Source organism: Anticarsia gemmatalis, chromosome 26 (assembly GCF_050436995.1).
Source record: "Anticarsia gemmatalis isolate Benzon Research Colony breed Stoneville strain chromosome 26, ilAntGemm2 primary, whole genome shotgun sequence".
Classification (NCBI taxonomy): Eukaryota; Metazoa; Arthropoda; class Insecta; order Lepidoptera; family Erebidae; genus Anticarsia; species Anticarsia gemmatalis.
Genome location: NC_134770.1, coordinates 1971083 through 1988807, shown reverse-complemented (window position 1 = coordinate 1988807; position 17725 = coordinate 1971083). Strand labels below are relative to the sequence as shown.

Here is a 17725-nt window from a genome sequence, read left to right as displayed (position 1 = left end):
TCGCTCCTTCAATGCAAAAGGGCCACAACTCAAAAAAAAATGAAAATCGTTTTATTGCAAAAATGACACCTGAACCGACTATATTTTATAGTAAAAAAAAACCCCCATCATTTTTGCTTATTTTATGGCTGCACTGACTTACTGCCCTTTTTGCATTAGCTCACTTTGACAGGTAATGTCAGTGCAAAACAGCCACTTTGTGAGTTGCGCCCGGAGATTCAACGCAAATGCTCGTCAGTTGCGTGAAAAAGTGCCACAATCCAAAATACGTCTGTGTTGGGTGCAAAATTTCAAGTTCATGTGATTATATTTCACAATACAAAACTGCCATATTTTGGAAAACGTCCTTTTTGCATTCTAATTATAGTATTTGTTACCATATTTTGTAATACAAAAATGCCATATTTCTGAAAACGACCGTTTTGCATTCAAACACTAGTATTTGTTATTATATTTTGTAATATAACAGTAGCATATTTTGAAATACGTCCTTTTTGCAATAAATTATTGTGGAATAAATAATTATTTTTAGCATGCTACAATGGGAAGGCCATAAATATGACCGTTTGGCATGATAATAATTTTGGTTTTCCGTAAGGGACCATGTTTGGGCACCGTAGGTTAGGACGGGTAGTATAAACATTTCGACGAGCTTCCGCTTTAGTGACAGTGGAAGGTTACCTTTCATTAGCTCTTTCATGGACCAGGAGCTCTTCCAGGCACTTGTGACACGTTTGTCCAACTCTTTGTCCCGTCGGTTGTTAAAAGAGGTTATCTGGCTCAAGTAAGTGTATTCGTCGACATAGTGTATGACGTGTCAGCCTACCTCGACCCTACGTTTTGTGTTGTTGGTCATAACCTGGGTTTTTGTACGGTTTTTACTTAGTCCAATCTGAAGGCTTGCCGTGCTCAGATCTTTGAGCATTGATTCGAGTTCCAATGCAAAGGAAGAGAAGAGGACAATGTCGTCTGCAAAACGAAGGTTTGTTAACTGTTTGCCACTTACAACAATGCCTTTCGATTGCCGCCAGGCTCCTGAAAAATTTTCGAGGGTGCTGGTAAGTAATTTTGGAGATAGCGGGTCTCCCTGTTTCACGCTTTTTTGGATTTAGAGAGATTGTTGTATATTGCTTTGATGAGTTCGATGTATGTAGCTTCGATTCTTCATAGTATCTTTAAGAAGGTCTTGGTTATGGAGTGATGATTCTATGGCGGAATGACTGATGCTGCCAAAAGCATTGGAATAATCCACGAATGCTAAATATAAAGGTTTATTAAACTCATAAAACTTTTCTATTACCTTATTTCTTTAATACTCCTGCTGCACTCAGTCTACCCGTCACGTTACCCATTGATTGATGATGATGATTGATGTTAATTTGACTAAATAATGAAAGTTACGCACAAGGTTGATCTCTATTGTATTACTTACTTAATAATAAGTAAAGATTTTTTAATTAAGATTGTTTAATACAATGTTTTCCTGGTGTCTATTCACTTATGGTTTTATTTACTAATAAGATTTAACTTTTTGATACGGTTTTTTACCAAAAAATGTACAATAAACCATTTTTATTTGCAAAACTGTGTTTAATTTTTGACATATTTTTCATGATATTGGTTCAAATTTTGAATGCAAAACGGACTTATATGCGTTTTTTTCTTAATAGGTAACAGCTATTACAAAGTTTATATTGTGGATAGATAGAGCTAAAAAATACACATCTAATGATATATTAACATCTTATATTTAATTAATAAATATATAAAATATTATAAAAAAACAGTTTCAAAAATTTGTTTTGGCTGTCCTGTAAAATTTATAGTTTTCGATTTGTGGCCCTTTTGTATTCAAGGAGCGATATTATAATTATTATATAAATATCGTTGTAATTTGCAGGCAAACCTCAGGTGCACGTGACCAGGACTATTGTGAACTCAGACTTGAGGATCGAGGCTGTACTCCAGTGCTCCGCTCATGAGGAACCAAGGTAAATTCCTTTGAATTAACTGCTATAAGAATACGCGCACTGTGACTGTCTATTTAGTATTTCGGTGACAAAATGTATGACAATTTCGAACAACTAATGATTCAGTATTATGATGATAGCGACGATCTAATAACTATCATAAATGTAAATATTTGACCTAAATGAATAAATGACTAGAATTGTTTGATATAGTGCCTACTAAAATAATGCGAACAATTGACATTAACGAACAAAATCGTATTGGAGCTATAAGAATTAAGAAAAAATATGAAAAATTGAAATGAATAATCCAACATTTTAAACGTAACAATGAAATGGTGCATTTCATCTTCGGTTATGTAAACAAAATACCTATATCAATCAAATGTCAAATGTATTTCTATGAGCAAACCTCGATAATGGCTGGCCCAATGCAGCTATTTTTCTTCAATATTTTCATAAAAACACTAAACAGACCCTGTTTAGTGTAAATATGCTGAAAAGGAAAGGGAAAAATTGCAAACAAAAATTGTGTAACCATCATTCATGTACCATACAAACCACTAAGTAATACTTATGATAGAAATAAGTCCATCAGAGCATGTAGGTAAGTAGTAGTCTTATAAGTAAATGTTTTATTCCAGGCCACATTTCCGTTGGTACAAGGACGGCGGTCTGATCGAGGACAGCTCCTCCAACTACAAGATCATCACTCACGGCTCTCACTCCAACCTGACTGTCTTCCCTACTGATGATGCTGACTTCGGCACTTTCACTTGCGAGGTAAATATTTAAGGGACTTTGAAATAATTGAGATGACATCATTGGAATTATTTCCTTGGCTTAATGTAAGATTGGTCAGGAATTCTGTATCTATTTGTGGATCTGTCTGATCATAGAATAGAGACATTGTGATTCCAATCTACCCGAACCACTGCAGCCTTCACAAACTCATTCTCCCAACCCCAGTGGCCCGACCCGACCCAAGAACCAATTTAGCCTTCATAATAAACCCAGAAACCTCCAAAGTTAAATCCTAATTTGTCTCGTATATTTCCAGGCTGAGAACGACTTCGGCAAACACAACAGGTCCATCGAGTTGGTGCAGAGTCCCGTGGTGGAGGACCTGGAGGTGGACGGCTCCAAGATGAGCTGGATCGTGCATTCCCATCAGCCGCTCAAGGAAATGGAGGTCCAGCTTAAATCACACAGTGAGGTGAGGAGCGTTTCAAAACTGAATTTATTGAATTTACAAGTAAAATTAAGTTATTTCATCAACCTAGTGTCACAGGCATCCGGTAAGACTGGAAGCGGACTCCATATAGTTTAGAAGAAAGGCTAGCCTGACAGAATTAACCTAGTGTCAAAGTTCTTTATGCCGCCCGAATGGCCTTTAGCATGGCTTAACGACTTTTATCATAATAGACAACAACGGGGACTGACTTTTTATCTGCCCTTCAAAGCACGAATGTGCTCAGCTCAAATACTCCTTTGCCAACGCCCATCTATGTAATATCCGCGCCCAAGGTTGCTTATCCGATCGTTTACCGACCTGTGAACGCAACTGGATATAAGCACCTTGATATATCATAAATTAGGTTTAGGAAATCTTTAACAAACTATTAAAAACTTGCCAATACTTTCAGAACGGAGAATGGAGGCGGCTCACAGTACCTTTGCCAGAGGGCAGCCGTCACACGTACGAAGTGACTTACCTCTTAGATGACAAGCAGCTCGAAGCAGGACAATATGAAGCTATCGTCAAAGTAAAGAACTCCAAGAGCTGGGGAGGATCCAACGAACCCGCGAACGTTAATATTGGTATGTTTTAACTGGCAATTTTAAATGTTTTTGTGAGATGGCAATATTGCGACAGGTGTTGCCAATTAAAAGTTAGTGTGGTTTAGAATTTTTTACCCATGATTGAATTTATTTGATATTTTGCGTTTTTTCTATTTAAAAAAAGCGGTTTGAGCTGCTAATGGTTTTTGATTAAACGGTCAAGCAAAGTGTTTAGGGATTTTAATTTATTTTCGTTGCTATACTCAAAATGAATCCCGGAATTAGGTAGTGTGTCTGGTATACGGTTATATATATACTCGTCCACTATTACATGAGACTAATAAAATTATTGCGACTGTATACGAATATTGGGTGTTAAACACGTAAAATGATCACTTGTTAGTTGTTATATTTTCTGAGATATTATCATATTATTGAATGAGTGACACATGGGTAAAATTTTCTAAAACACGCTGTATATTCACAAAATATACCTTCAAGAATCGAAGGGTTTCAAAACTTCGGTACTAAATTCAAAATTTTATTTTTAACAAAATTCTAAATTGGTTTTAACCAACATTTGGCTTTATTTTGGTTTTTTACTTTTGTTTTTTTATCGTTTTATGATTTTTTAATGCTTAATCACTAACATGACTTATTATTTTTTTGTTTTTCTCTTCTCTTATTTAGAAGTTGACACTCCTGTTGAGTACATCCAGCACGCTTCAGGTAATTTATGTTTTATTTTGTTTTTGTTTTATTATTTTTTTACATTTTCTTTATGAACTTTTATTTTGACTTGGGTGGTTTAAATTGTGTTGAAGATATTGATATAATTTTATAGGTTCACTTTAGAGTGAGTTAATTCCAAAACTATTACTGGAAACATCTAAAACGTCTAATTATAAACACGCTATTATAGATCTTATGTGAATTACTGGCCACATTGCGCCTGAGTATTAAATTGTCCAAGAATGGCAGGCTTTCAACAACAGTCTATAAACTTCACATACCTCATTACCTTTAAACCAATTAATCTAAGACTCATAACTATTTATTTTTGTTTATTTTCCAGTGTACCGCGGCAGCGCGCATTCCATCCGACCAGCCTACACAGTTCTATCAACGATTCTCATGTATCTCCTCGTGCGAATGCTTTAAACAACCTAGCCTTACTTATTTATTGTTATCCACAAGTATTTGATGTTAATCCGAGACAAAACTATACGCAAACGCTTCTAAATTAACAAAAAATCAAGTAAAAATTCAAAAATCTTAACCAAAAGTACAAAATAATTTTGATAATTTGACAATTTTCAGTTTCATTTCAACGTTTTGTCTCCGTTCCATGAGTTTTTCATATATATTATTGTACAGAATAAAATAAGAAATTTAATTTTTATTTTAGCGTTAAGTGAATTCGATTGACTTGTGTAAAGCGAAGATACTTAAATTTTTTTGAACATTGTTGGCATCTAAATAAAAAACGCTTTTTAGATTAGAAATAAACAAATCATTGTTTCGAGATTTTTACTCGAAAATTTCGTGATTTTTGTTCCAAATTGTAACGCAGCATTTTAGATATTTCACTGCTTTTATTTTCTTCTAATATAATCAGTTTTAGTAATGTAAATATTTATTATTAAATTTATATTACGACAGTGAATGCACTATTAATTTTTAATAAAACTAGTTTCCATATTATTATTTAATAATTGAATCTACATTTGGAATTTTTAGTTTACTTACAGCTGGTTTTAGTAAATAAATTAGTCGACTTCTCATATTAATATAGTTTTTTTAATAGGTAAATATTACCAAAGTGTAATTAAGAATCACATTAGTTTATGTATTAGCTTACGTTAATTATGTATTACAATTAATAAATTTATGCTTATTAATTATTAAAAAAATATTTAAACTGTAGTTTTAAAAATACCAATCGCTTTTTTGATTAATAATATAAAGACGGTCACATTAAGATTTTTTCCTTTTATTATTTTGTATAACGCTAACGCTTTCTGTGTAAAGTTTAAAGTACAATAATAATAATAAATAATAATAGCAAAGTTAGAGGCATGTTTGGCTTTGGGAAATATTGAGACATTTCGTTATACAACACTTTTCTTTAAACGGTTCCTATGGTAATATTACCATATTTAATAATAATATTGTTTTTTGAAATATTAATACAAAAAAAATAATAATACTTACATTTCAATATTGACGTGAAAATGAAGAATATAGATTTTATTTTGTTTTTTGTCTCGTTTATTCCTAAAGCCAAATCAGTTGACATTTAAAATAAATAGTAACTAATATGTACAAGTCATGTTAGCTGTCATAATAACTTTGAACGCATATTATTATTAATAATAAAAGTATATTTAACTACCGTTATAATTTGAAATGTAAAAAAAACACATAAGCACAAAACTACTACAATAATAGTGAAATCTCAAGATAATTATTACAGGTCTTCAATAATAATTAGTATTATTATTTGTCTAAAATAATAATTAGTATTATTATTTGTCTAAAATAATAATTAGTATTATTATTTGTCTCAAATAATAATTGTTATTATTATCGAAGAACTTTTTGTTGACATGTCAATAATTTGTTTAAGCGTTCAAAGTGTTAATCAAATAATAATAAGATTTATATTACCAGTTATTTAGAATTAATAATCAATGTGCCTGTAAATTATTACAATAGTTCCGTAAAGGGTGCTTAGTCCGTTAAATAGTTACATACTTCCATTTTTTATTAAAATATTAGTGAAAAATACTATTACTAGTCTTATTTTGTATTACAGAAAGCTTTTAATAGTTAAATACCAGTAGTAATAATAATATTCACAATAATAATTGAATTACATCGATTTTAAACAGAAATATTCACTGAAGAATACTTTTTAACATTGGCAACAACAGAGAAATTAAAATTATAAAAAGACGTATCAAATCAGTGTAAATTGTAATATTATTTATTACATAAAAACGGGTCGTTTTGACACCGTGACAATGTCCTTTAATCCAAAAAAGCTTACATTCAAATTATTTGTATAGAAAAAACCCCATAGACTAAAAATCGGGGGCAATGACCTCGGCATTCCGGGTCAAAAGACCTTTAAGAAAAATTATATTGGCCTTATAACTCGACACTATGAAAAGGGTTGCCAGATACAGACTTTTGAAACCCGGGACTATGCCATCTAAGACAGCCTAAGTCTTTATGATTTTAGGAACTATAGGGACGTCATCGCTTCTCCTTCCCTTCTCACACCTCTTGTTAAGACGGCTAAAGGCTTTACTTTATTACCTTATGGATAATTATAGGGAACATGGGTTAAGAACAAATTTTGTCAACGTTTCCACGTCTCCCTTTACAACTCTGGTATTAACTTTCCATCTTCTATTCAGTGGTTTGTTGCTAGATTCAGAGACACAAACTCAAATAGCATTTAATATAAACCAAGTCACCTTTAGTAGGCGTTACAGCCTCTGAAAGCTTTGCTTGAGAAGAAAATCAAGCTATTGGGCAGAATTTCCTAAATAATGTACCAAGCTATATTTAGGGGAGGGAATACCAAATCCTTATAGCACCAGCTTTAGTTTAAGCTTAACAAACAACCCTTAACGGTCCCGGTAAAAGTTGGTCAGAATTCCCAAACAACCCCGGATTTTCCAGCCATCTGGCGATCCTAACTTTAAATCAAGTCGAGAGTTTACCAATTGTATCTATAGATGTCGCTGTTTAGATTATATTATGCGATATATTGTAATGTTCACGTAATGTACTGTGCCTTCTTGTAATTGAACTGAAAGAGGGTGATATATTTTTTCTTTAACGAATAAACGATTAATGTTTGTAAATATAATTAATGTTGTTGTTTTTATTTGTGACAATAATTATCCTTAATCACAATTATTTTAATTTATTGCTGTCCCACTGCTGGGAAAGGAAGGTACTCCTCACGGAATGAGAAAGGGCTTAAGTAGTCTACTACGCTGACCGAGTGCGGTTGGCGGACTTGACCTAAGTTCATTACCGTCCCCTTCCTGAACAAGGTACTCCTCTCAGAATGAGGAAGGGTTTAGGCTATGAGTCCTCTAGTGGACCGTTGGCCCAGCCCGGATTGCGGACTTACCCTTCAAGAACTTCTTGCAACTCTCGGGCATCAACAAACATACCCATATGTGCGAATATTTGGCCACAGAGTATAGTTATAGGCGAATAGTTGCACTACTTCTGAAAACAGTGTTCGACATTTTGAATAATATCAAGAATTATTGCAAAATATGTTAGGAGAGCTGATCAATATTTTCGTACAATTATTGATAGCCACTCGGAAGTGGATAGTTAATGCCTTGATGACAGAAAAGCGCCTCTCTGTGATTTGTGTATAGTTTTATAGCGTCGTACAAGTGTGCATCACAGCCCGCATAGCTCTGTGGGACATTTTTACAGGCAACCCGATAGAAAATCAGGTGACAAGAATTGTAGGTCATGACGCCTATTTCGCCCGATCGGTAGAACAGCCAACCGAGAGTCCTATGCACTAGGTCTATGTTAAGCTTGCTTATTTAAATCACAATATATGGTAACACCCATATGTATGCACTATTGCACTAATTTCCACGGAAAATTTTCTTAAACACGGCTTAAAGATAAACAAAGGACATTATTCTTAAATTGAAACATTACAATTTAATAAAAAGAATCTGACACAATTAGTATGAAAGGTTAAATAAAACAAGAAATAAGATAATATCGTTTTGTTTGTTTTAAATGTTTCCATTGACCCCTAATTAAGTAAAAAAGTTGACCCGCCGTCGCGGAAAACGATAAGCGAACGACAAAAACATTTAGTTATGTAATTCTAATACAATTCAATTTTACATTGTGCAATACGATGCAAGAAACGTGATTTGTTCGTGTATTGATAAATAAAAAATAATATCCCACTGTTGGGCAAGGGTCTCCTCCCAGAGTGAGGGAGGAGTTAGGCCTTGAGTCCACCACGCTGCAAGTGAGGGTTGAAGACTTCGTATTCCTTCAAGAACTGCGTTAGAGAACTGTCGGGCACGCAACATTTCCATCCGATGTTTTCCTTCACCGTTAAAACAGGTGATACTAATTTCTAATACACGCATTAATTAGAAAAGTCATAGGTTGCCTTGAGTTCTAATCTAGGAGCCTCATGCTTGGACCACGCGGCAATCTGTGTTCTGTTTAATCATAAAAGAAATAGCAATGAAGTAAATAGAAACACTGGGAGGATTAACTACGCCCCAGGTCAGGTGCGTTACTGCCTACCTCTGTAGGAAAAAAGGCGTGATTTTATTAACGTGTGTATTTTGGCAATGTATTGCTATGTCAGTATGTACTTAGTATGAAACAAACATTATTATTACTATGTCGTGTGTTTATTATGAGCTTGTTTGTTGTAAACAACAGATACCCTCAACCGTAGCATCTTTACTTAGCCATGTTAACTTTAACAACTGAAAAATGTAAGTATTTTCGCTAGTACCTAGTTAATGTTAGCTAGTAGTAATTGATGTCAAATGAAAGTCTCGGTTTAATAGCACTTTGTCTTTAAAATTAAACATATTTGTAATTACTCAAATAATGTACACGTAAAAGTTACTATGACAAAGTAAAGATGCGACAGTTGACTGCACCAATAGTTTTTTAAAGTGGGATAAAGACAGGACAGAAACACGCTGAAAACTTTACTTGGCACTCAACTGTCGCATACACAACCGACGGCGACAATCCAATCTAATACACGCAAAACTCATTAAAAATAAATAAATTAATATCATTGGACAACACACGGCAATTAAATTTTGATTCCAAACTAAGCAGAGCTTGTACTATTGTAACCAAGTAACTGATAAACATACTTATATACTTCTAAATACATACTTACATAAAGATAAATCAACAACCAGGCTTAAAACAGATTTTTATGCTCATCACACAGATATTTATCCTGGGTGAGATTCGAACTCACCACACGCGGCGCTACGGTTATTACCGGGTGACCACTTTAAGCACTGCGCCAAACGTACAGTTAAAATGTGTAAACTGTTTATCGTTCCCAACAGACATACGATATCAATAAAATACCGCCAAAGCAATCAATTTTAGCAATAGACCATTGTGTAACACCCTTACAACACAGTTATCTTACATATTTAAGAACAAAACTAAATAATAATTAAATTATTGCACAATAATTACAACTACAGAGTGTTGGCAAACGTGAGCTTTATCAGTATGTTTGTACTTATTTTCTAATGAACGTTATGAAATGGGACTTTGAAGTAATTTATTAAATTACTTTTAAAGAGATGATTTAAATTATTTTTTAATTTAAACCGGCACTAGCCTAACACCTTCCTGGTTTGGGAAGAGACCCTTGCCCACTAGTATTATATGGGCTAAAAATAGAATTTTAAACTAGATTTTTTTGCGCTGTGTCTCTGTGTAACTAATTGTTGCTAAAAGCAGCCAGTTTCTTTAAATTAAGACAAGAAATGAGGTTACGCCACGTGTCCACCTAGCAGCTTACGGGTTGGGAACATAATTGACAGAATTTTAGTAAATACTTTTCTGATGGCAAGGAATGAAGACACTTTTGTGTCTAAAGAGGTGGAAACAGCGTTCTGTCATTTATGATGTCAATTGATGTCAATAATCTAAAATATTATATTCACATATAAAATACAAATATACGTGTACAGCAACTAGTAAATATAAATAAATTTTAAGTTTTATAAAATGATTGACAAAGAAATGGTAAGATGAACTTTATATATTTAACGTTGACGATGCCGATGTTGCTTATTATGAAGCTTGGGCCATTGGGGATCTATAACGTATAGCTATCCTATCTATACTAATATTATAAAGCTGAAGAGTTTGTTTGTTTGTTTGTTTGAACGCGCTAATCTCAGGAACTACTGGTCCGATTTGAAAAATTCTTTCAGTGTTAGATAGTCCACTTATCGAGAAAGGCTATATATTATCACGCTACGACCAATAGGAGCAGAGTAAAAAATGTTAAAAAAAGCGGGGAAAATTTTTACTCATTCTCTCAGTGACGCAAGCGAAGTTGCACGAGTCAGCTAGTAACTTATACGACCAAGAGCCGGTCAATAATCTTTTTAAACTACATCGCCACAATGATCTGTATAAGTCTTTCTACGCCGTTATTTCCTGTGGGCTTATCACGTATCTCAGTTGACAGCTAGTATACGTCAAATCTATGGTCACTATTCAGTACATTGCTGCTTTGACGTAACGTACTAATCACTATAATCTAAGGGAGAAAACAATGGACAGCATAGTGGCTTTCAAATGGCTGTCAACTGAGATACGTGATAGCCCCCCTGGCATCTCCATATGATATTGTGAAATATTCTGAAAGATTGTTTGTTCTTACAGTTTGAGGAGAGCAGTACAAAAGTCATAAGCACAGACGGTCCCAGGTTCAAACAGAGATGTTCTCCGCAAAAGGCGCATGAGTATGATTTTCTTGCCGCCAGACCACATCTGGAGCATACTAACTCGTATGGTGATTCTATAACTTTATAGTAGAATAATGAAAATTATCATCATCTGCGATCTAAGTTCTTAATCATTTATGTCACCTCTATTTAGTGCCATAAGTTTCCAGTAGCGCGATTCTCTGCCCGTATTGACAACCGGCTAGGTAGCTAAAATCTGACTAGCCTAGTGAGGCAATATCTCGGTCTCGCTCATTTCGGTCTGAAAAAAAAGAGACCTAGGTATTGCCTCGCAAGGCTGCTCTGTCAGTCAGTACGCGGCTATTAGCGTCTGTAGCGGGCACTGTAGAAACTATTTTTGCAGTTTATTTTAAATGTTAATTTCTCGATACTCGAATGTAACAAGTGTAGAAAATTACGCTACAGCTCTCTACGAAAAAGTTTACTAAATTACCCCCCTCCTCATAACGTTACCCTACCGAAAGCCTGTCAAATGGAATGGAACTCAGGCCACCGGCTTAAGCACTTGTTACAAAAGACATAAATTATTATTGACTACCATAAGTGTCAGCATTTGACCTATATGAATAAATGATTTGATTTCGATTTTGACATGTATCCCAAAAAAATTAGTTTTTTTTACATAAAAGCCAGTGCGATGTGATTGTTAATTTCCCAGGATTTGTGAATCATCAGCTCACATGGTGAAGGTGATCCTCGGTGCTGGAGTGTACGGCGTCCATGTCGGCTTCACGAAGACTGGTGTACTGTCTGGTGGAATTATCATGTTGATAATGGGCATTCTCAGTGCTTTGGCTATGTGGGTTAGTTTATATATTTATTTTATTTGGCCCAAGACTTGTTATACCTGAAATTGAAAACTGAAGTGTACGAAATACAATAGCGTTACGCCAATTACAGTGTTAGTCCGCCAATTATTAGGAATATTTTAAAAGTAATTTAAAAAGCCTAAGAGCTCTTTTCCGCAAAGATAGATTAGCCGAAGACAAACAAGGCCTGTACTCCTCATTAGATAGAATTGGGATTTGAATGGTGACGATGATGACTAGGCCTGATCTAAGAATTGAACCTTAGACTTCATGACCAGTAGTCGTTTACCACTTAGACCTAGAGATAGTCTTCTTCTTCTTATCGTATGGTTAGTGGTCAACCTAGTGTCAAGTGTTCAAGCCGACCAAAGGCCTTTGACGTGGCTTAACATCGTTATCTTAATTGACAACAACCGGGACCGACTTTTTACGTGCCCTCCGAAGCACGAAGACGCACAGCTTAAATACAATTATTCGGTCCATGGAATGACCGCACCAAGGTTTGCTTAACCCGCAGATCGTTTACCGACCGGTAAGCGCAACTCAATAGAAGCAGTCAAAACCATATTTATTTCAATTCAAGATCCTATTTTTCCATCTGACAGTCGCTGGTACATTCAGCTCAGAGTATGTATGGAAGGATCCACGTGCCGGTCCTCACATACCCTGATCTCTTCGAAGCTGCCATGTTACTGTCACCCTATCCTCGAGCCAAGAAGTATGCTAGATGTTGCAGGTAAAGATGAAAGATTCTTCTGTTTACTTTCTCTGGGAGAAAAGATATTAATATACTAGGATAAAAAGTAGGTATGTGGTGTTAATCTGTATTCAACATTTTGTTTTGTTTTTTGCGCCATTTTATGTGACCCAGACAAACTTACATATTATTATGTATTCGTACAATATGGTACAATTATGAAATTCTAATAAGTCCGACAGTTTGATGAAAAAAAAACATGCTTTACCAAGTAGACAATTAATTTTTCACATTTCACATCACAAATTATGTGCTATTGATGACCTTACTCTTAAAGTAAGTTAATCAACTCGACAGATTAGAAAAAGACGAACACATCCACACTCATCAATTTATAAATGCAATTATTCTTCTTTCAAAGGTACATAGTAGAAGTAACATTAATGCTGTACCTAATTAGCTGCTGTGGCGTCCTCCACATCTTCCTAGCGAGGAACTGCAAGCAACTCCTGGAAGGGAATCCGTACAGGGATAGTGCAGTAATCTACGCTCAATCTATGAAGAAATATGTAATTGTGGTCATGATACCTTTATTGTTAGGTGCTATGATCACCAATTTGAAGAACTTAACGCCATTTGTGACTACTAATATTGCTTACATAGGTGAGTCTATATCATGGAATTTTTTGAAAGATAAGTAAAATTGTGTCTTGGCTTTCTAAAAAATCTTTAATAATATCCTGGCTGTCATTTTCAAAGATCTTTGACAGTCGTTACTAGTAGTCAGAAGCTAGAAAGTCTGACAATGACTCTTACCGAGGAGTATTGTGTTACAACACAGATAGCTGGGTTGTGAAGGTCCGATACGTAGTCGCTTGTAAATTACTGGTATACAGTTCATCCGGAAAGACTGGAAGCCAACTCTTACATAGTTGGAAGAATGGCTAAGCTGATAATACAAAATATTTAAAACATCTTTTTCTGATAGGGTTAGATAGCCTAATGCTTAAGCCAGTTTACGATGCACCCAAAGATGATATTTATTTTCTTGAAATCTGCGCAGGGGTGATAGCCTCAAATGCTCCCTGAGACAAAGATGTCTGACAATCAGTGAACATTTCTTGACAATTTTAATGAACAAAATTTGTAAACTCTTTGGAAAATTGGCAAAATTTTCAGAATTAGTAGACTCAAGGCCGAACCCCTCCCTCATTACGGCAGAAGACCCTTGCCCAGCAGTGGGACAGTGATTTATTTTAATTTACTTATTTCAGTGTTAGCCACAGGAGTGATAGTATACTTCGGATCGAAGAACCCAATAACAGCAGACGATTTCACCAAGTTCAGGAGTTTTGGCGGACTGTGCCAATGTCTGGGGATGTGTGTGTATTCCCTCGAAGGTATCACCGTGGCTCTGGGCATAGAAAACCATATGACTGAACCTAAGAAGTTTCCGTATGTGGTTCTTGGGTGTAAGTTGATTTTTGTAAAGTTTTCTTTATAAGGAAATATTCGACATCGTAAAGAGATTTTGTCAGGTGAGAGACGATTGGAAGGTCTAGCTTCTAATCCAATTGACTGTAGTACCCAGATTTTTAAAAAATGACTGTTGGTGTATTTGATGAAAGGAAAAGGAGAGCTGAATCCATAATAAAGTGGCTTTCAATCATGAGGTGACCTCTTACAAACAAACCTATATTATATATTTGCTTCAGAGTGAGAAAATGCTGAATTGGGCAATGTTACCACTTAAAAACATACCCATTCAAAGTTTTTAATAATTGTCTTTATTTCAGCATACATATTTGCAACTACAGTGCTGCTAACTGTGGGCATATTTGGGTATTTCGGCTTCCGTGTCAAGCCTGTAGCGCCTATCTTCGTACAGTTTCCTTGGACCCAGTGAGTATATATCATCATATTTGAAATATTTAACCTCTTTCCACTTAAGCAATGGTGGTACCAGAATTTGTTTTAGGCGTCCCCTCATGCTACACTGATACAGCGGCGTAAGTCGGTCGAGTTTTTCATCGGTAAAAATCGGGAGTGCACGTCAGCGTCGCTGTGCTGAGTCTCATAAAACATCGTGTATGTGTGTACTTACTCAGCCGACGAACGCTACTGACAGCATCATAGAAAGAAAGAGAGCCAGAGAGATTGTCAAAGTTACGCAACTCTCAAGTTTTAGGGTTTTAAGTGACGCCATGACCTCTTCTTCCTTAGGCACAAGGACAAAGCCTAAAGTCGGCACCTAAAACTGTATTTTTTCCTTCTATTAAAGCAAATGACAAAATTAGTTTATCTTGAAAAAGTCAAGAGGTTTTGAACTCGAATTGAATAGTCCGCGTCATTAAGATATCAATGTTTGTATGATTAATTATTATATTATTACATATGTTCAAAAAACAAGTACTAAAGTTCGCATTATCGTAGTGCTAATTTGCGACCTCGACTCCATAAAAATATTTGAGTGGGACGTAAATTACAATTGCAAAGCCAAACATCAGAATTGCTTCATAATTTTCAACAAATTGTCACTGAGTGAACATTTTTATAGTAAATATTTTCGGGAAATGCGCGCGAGAAAGATTTTTTTTCTGCTCGAAGCATTAACTAGCAAGTTTTTGTGTCGCGGGGACTTTTACAAACACACAACCAACGGACACAAAGTACAACCAGACCTGAAACAATTATTTGTGGAGCGCACAAATAATTGCTCCGTGTGGGAATCGAACCCACGCAATGGTAGCGGCCTAGCGACCTAAACCACTGCGCCTCGGAGGCAGAATACTTGTTAAAGTTTATGAAATAAAGCATAATTAACTTTGTCCTTAAACAGAAATCTGTCTATATTTCAGTCTACCAATGCAGACCCAAGTCTTCGTCACCATCTTCCTCTACCTGACCTACGTGCAAGCGTTTCACTTCGGTTTCGACGTTCAGTGGTACTATCTGAAGAGACTCCACACCAACTCCCACTACCTGTGGTTCTGGGAAAGGGTGTACAGAACCATCAATGTCCTGGCCATCACGCTTGTGATGTACATAATGAGGCACGGCAGCAGGATTGTTAGTTTTGTAAGTAATTGTTCATTGGTATTTTGTTGAAAAAGACTTTTAAGAAGTAGTTTAGACATAGCTTCTGTAAATTGGTTTAGACTATATTTTTGGATGAGATTAGTATTCGTATTCTCGTCAAACGCAAAGCAATTATTTGCTGATGACGCAAATATTTGTTCCGTATGGAGACCGAACCCTTGACCTCCCGACACACTGGAAGCTGCGTGGTAACCACCTTAACCACTACGCCACGAAGAAAGTCAAATTGTTATAATGTTATGTCATTTCAGTTAATTTTAAACTTCAATAAATATTACTAATATAATTTCGTTGATAACATAGTACAGTCAGCTTCAAAAGTAGCTGATCAATGATCATACTCAATCTTTTGAAACCCTATATACTGAACTAGCTGACCCGCGCAACTTCGCTTGCGTCACAAAATTTTCTCCGTTTTTGTAACATTTTGCACTGGTACTCTGCTCCTATTGGTCGTAGCGTGATGTTATATAGCCTATAGCCTTCCTCGATAAATAGGCTATCTAACACTGAAAGAATTTTTCAAATCGGACCAGTAGTTCCCGAGATTAGCGCGTTCAGACAAACAAACAAACAAACAAACAAACTCATCAGCTTTATAATGTTAGTATAGATGTGCACATTATTCCATGCAAAAACATTTGCCATTGATTGAAATGTTTAATTCTAACTCATTCTTCTTGATTTTGTTGTGGAATAATGTGCACACTTCAGTATTATAGGGTTTCCAAAGATTGAGTATGATCAGCTAATTTTGCAGCTGACTCTACTGTGTTTATTTTCCACTTTCAGCTTGGCTGCCTATACGTGCCTCTACTCACCTTCGTGTACCCAGCCATCATCAGGCTGCTGATGGACTGGCCGTACCCTGGCTCCGGGAAGTTCCGCTGGCGACTGATCGTCGTCGTCTCTGAATTTGTAGTCGGCTTCATAATATGCTTTGTTGGTACTTTGGTGAATTCTTTTGGAAGTACCTGGTAACATCTATGTGAAACAGTCAAAGGTATTCTTTTGTTTTAAAGACAAACTCCCACATTGAGAATTGCTCTAGTGTCACGGAGACTTTTACGAACATAATAATAATGTCGATGTACGGCTACGGCGATCAGTTTCATTGAAACTGGCCATCTGTGCAGGACTTTGTTTATAGTGTCCAAGTGTAGGTAGATACACTCTCTATTCCATCACTCTCATAGTGTGGTGGGACGGATAACCGACACGACCAGTGAGAGGTCAGGCGCAGGACCGACGGCTTTACGTGCTCTCCGAGGCACGAACATACAATCAACTTAGTCAGTTTCTATATAAGCCTTTTTTAACCCTTTCACCGCCACGGTCGGCTTTACTCGACAAATCAGAACGTGCTCACGACGCTATATTTGTGACTGGCAAAGGGCTTAAAAGAAAGTATTCTTATTTTGCATGGTTTAGTATTATAAATTATAGCAATAGTATTTCACAATACTGATGTCATAACACCAAAACATAACACGGAATATAATTTTGATAAGTGTTAATACATTTATCTCTATTTGTTATAATTAAATGTAATGATTGTTATAAATAATTTGTTTCTTTGTAGTACGTAGGTTTAATCACGGGGTTATCGTGTCACGACCAATAAAGTTTCATGTAACTTACAGGCTTTTATTTTTAAAGATTGCAAAGATCGATGGCCGAATTTTAACCTATATAGAAAGATATGGTAACTGGTTAATTGCAATTTTATCTAGACATTGGCCTTGATTTTCAAAAATATTTTTTTTGCATACTTTATCTCTATTTTATTAACGATTTCGAAGAAAACAGAACTGTATTTATTAT

The 17725-nt window shown here is 35.5% G+C and overlaps 3 protein-coding genes across 4 annotated transcripts in view; all 3 read left to right on the top strand.

The window, feature by feature from the left end:
- LOC142984139 (opioid-binding protein/cell adhesion molecule-like) overlaps nt 1–6958 on the top strand; it is a 187328-nt gene extending 180370 nt beyond the window's left edge. The window contains exons 9-14 of one of the 2 annotated variants that reach the window (XM_076131544.1): nt 1901–1991; nt 2615–2753; nt 3031–3186; nt 3617–3791; nt 4443–4481; nt 4828–6958. In XM_076131544.1, coding sequence (XP_075987659.1) covers nt 1901–1991; nt 2615–2753; nt 3031–3186; nt 3617–3791; nt 4443–4481; nt 4828–4913 — 686 coding nt within the window. In that variant the 3' untranslated portion in view covers nt 4914–6958. The remainder of the gene's footprint in view (nt 1–1900; nt 1992–2614; nt 2754–3030; nt 3187–3616; nt 3792–4442; nt 4482–4827) is intronic. The other variant, XM_076131545.1, reaches the window with a different exon arrangement.
- A 3589-nt stretch (nt 6959–10547) lies between these two features.
- On the top strand, nt 10548–14708 carry LOC142984063 (neutral amino acid uniporter 4-like). Its single transcript, XM_076131373.1, has 7 exons — nt 10548–10565; nt 11214–11338; nt 11955–12099; nt 12711–12841; nt 13224–13465; nt 14077–14274; nt 14599–14708. The coding sequence occupies exons 1-7, from the start codon at nt 10548–10550 to the stop codon at nt 14706–14708; spliced, it is 969 nt and encodes a 322-aa protein (XP_075987488.1).
- Nucleotides 14709–15317: 609 nt separating this feature from the next.
- LOC142984296 (uncharacterized) lies at nt 15318–17369 on the top strand. The gene is made up of 2 exons (XM_076131789.1): nt 15318–15880; nt 16694–17369. The coding sequence occupies exons 1-2, from the start codon at nt 15668–15670 to the stop codon at nt 16880–16882; spliced, it is 402 nt and encodes a 133-aa protein (XP_075987904.1). The 5' UTR covers nt 15318–15667; the 3' UTR covers nt 16883–17369.
- The last annotated feature ends 356 nt before the right edge of the window (nt 17370–17725 follow it).

What these genes read in the sequence shown, in the direction of transcription:
- LOC142984063 (XM_076131373.1), top strand. An exon ending in TACTAATATTGCTTACATAG is followed by an intron (nt 13,466 to 14,076) that starts GTGAGTCTATAT and finishes TACTTATTTCAG; the next exon opens with TGTTAGCCACAGGAGTGATA. An exon ending in TCCGTATGTGGTTCTTGGGT is followed by an intron (nt 14,275 to 14,598) that starts GTAAGTTGATTT and finishes TCTTTATTTCAG; the next exon opens with CATACATATTTGCAACTACA.
- LOC142984296 (XM_076131789.1), top strand. Translation starts at nt 15,668, where the DNA reads ATGCAGACCCAAGTCTTCGTCACCATCTTCCTCTACCTGACCTACGTG. An exon ending in GCAGCAGGATTGTTAGTTTT is followed by an intron (nt 15,881 to 16,693) that starts GTAAGTAATTGT and finishes TTCCACTTTCAG; the next exon opens with CTTGGCTGCCTATACGTGCC.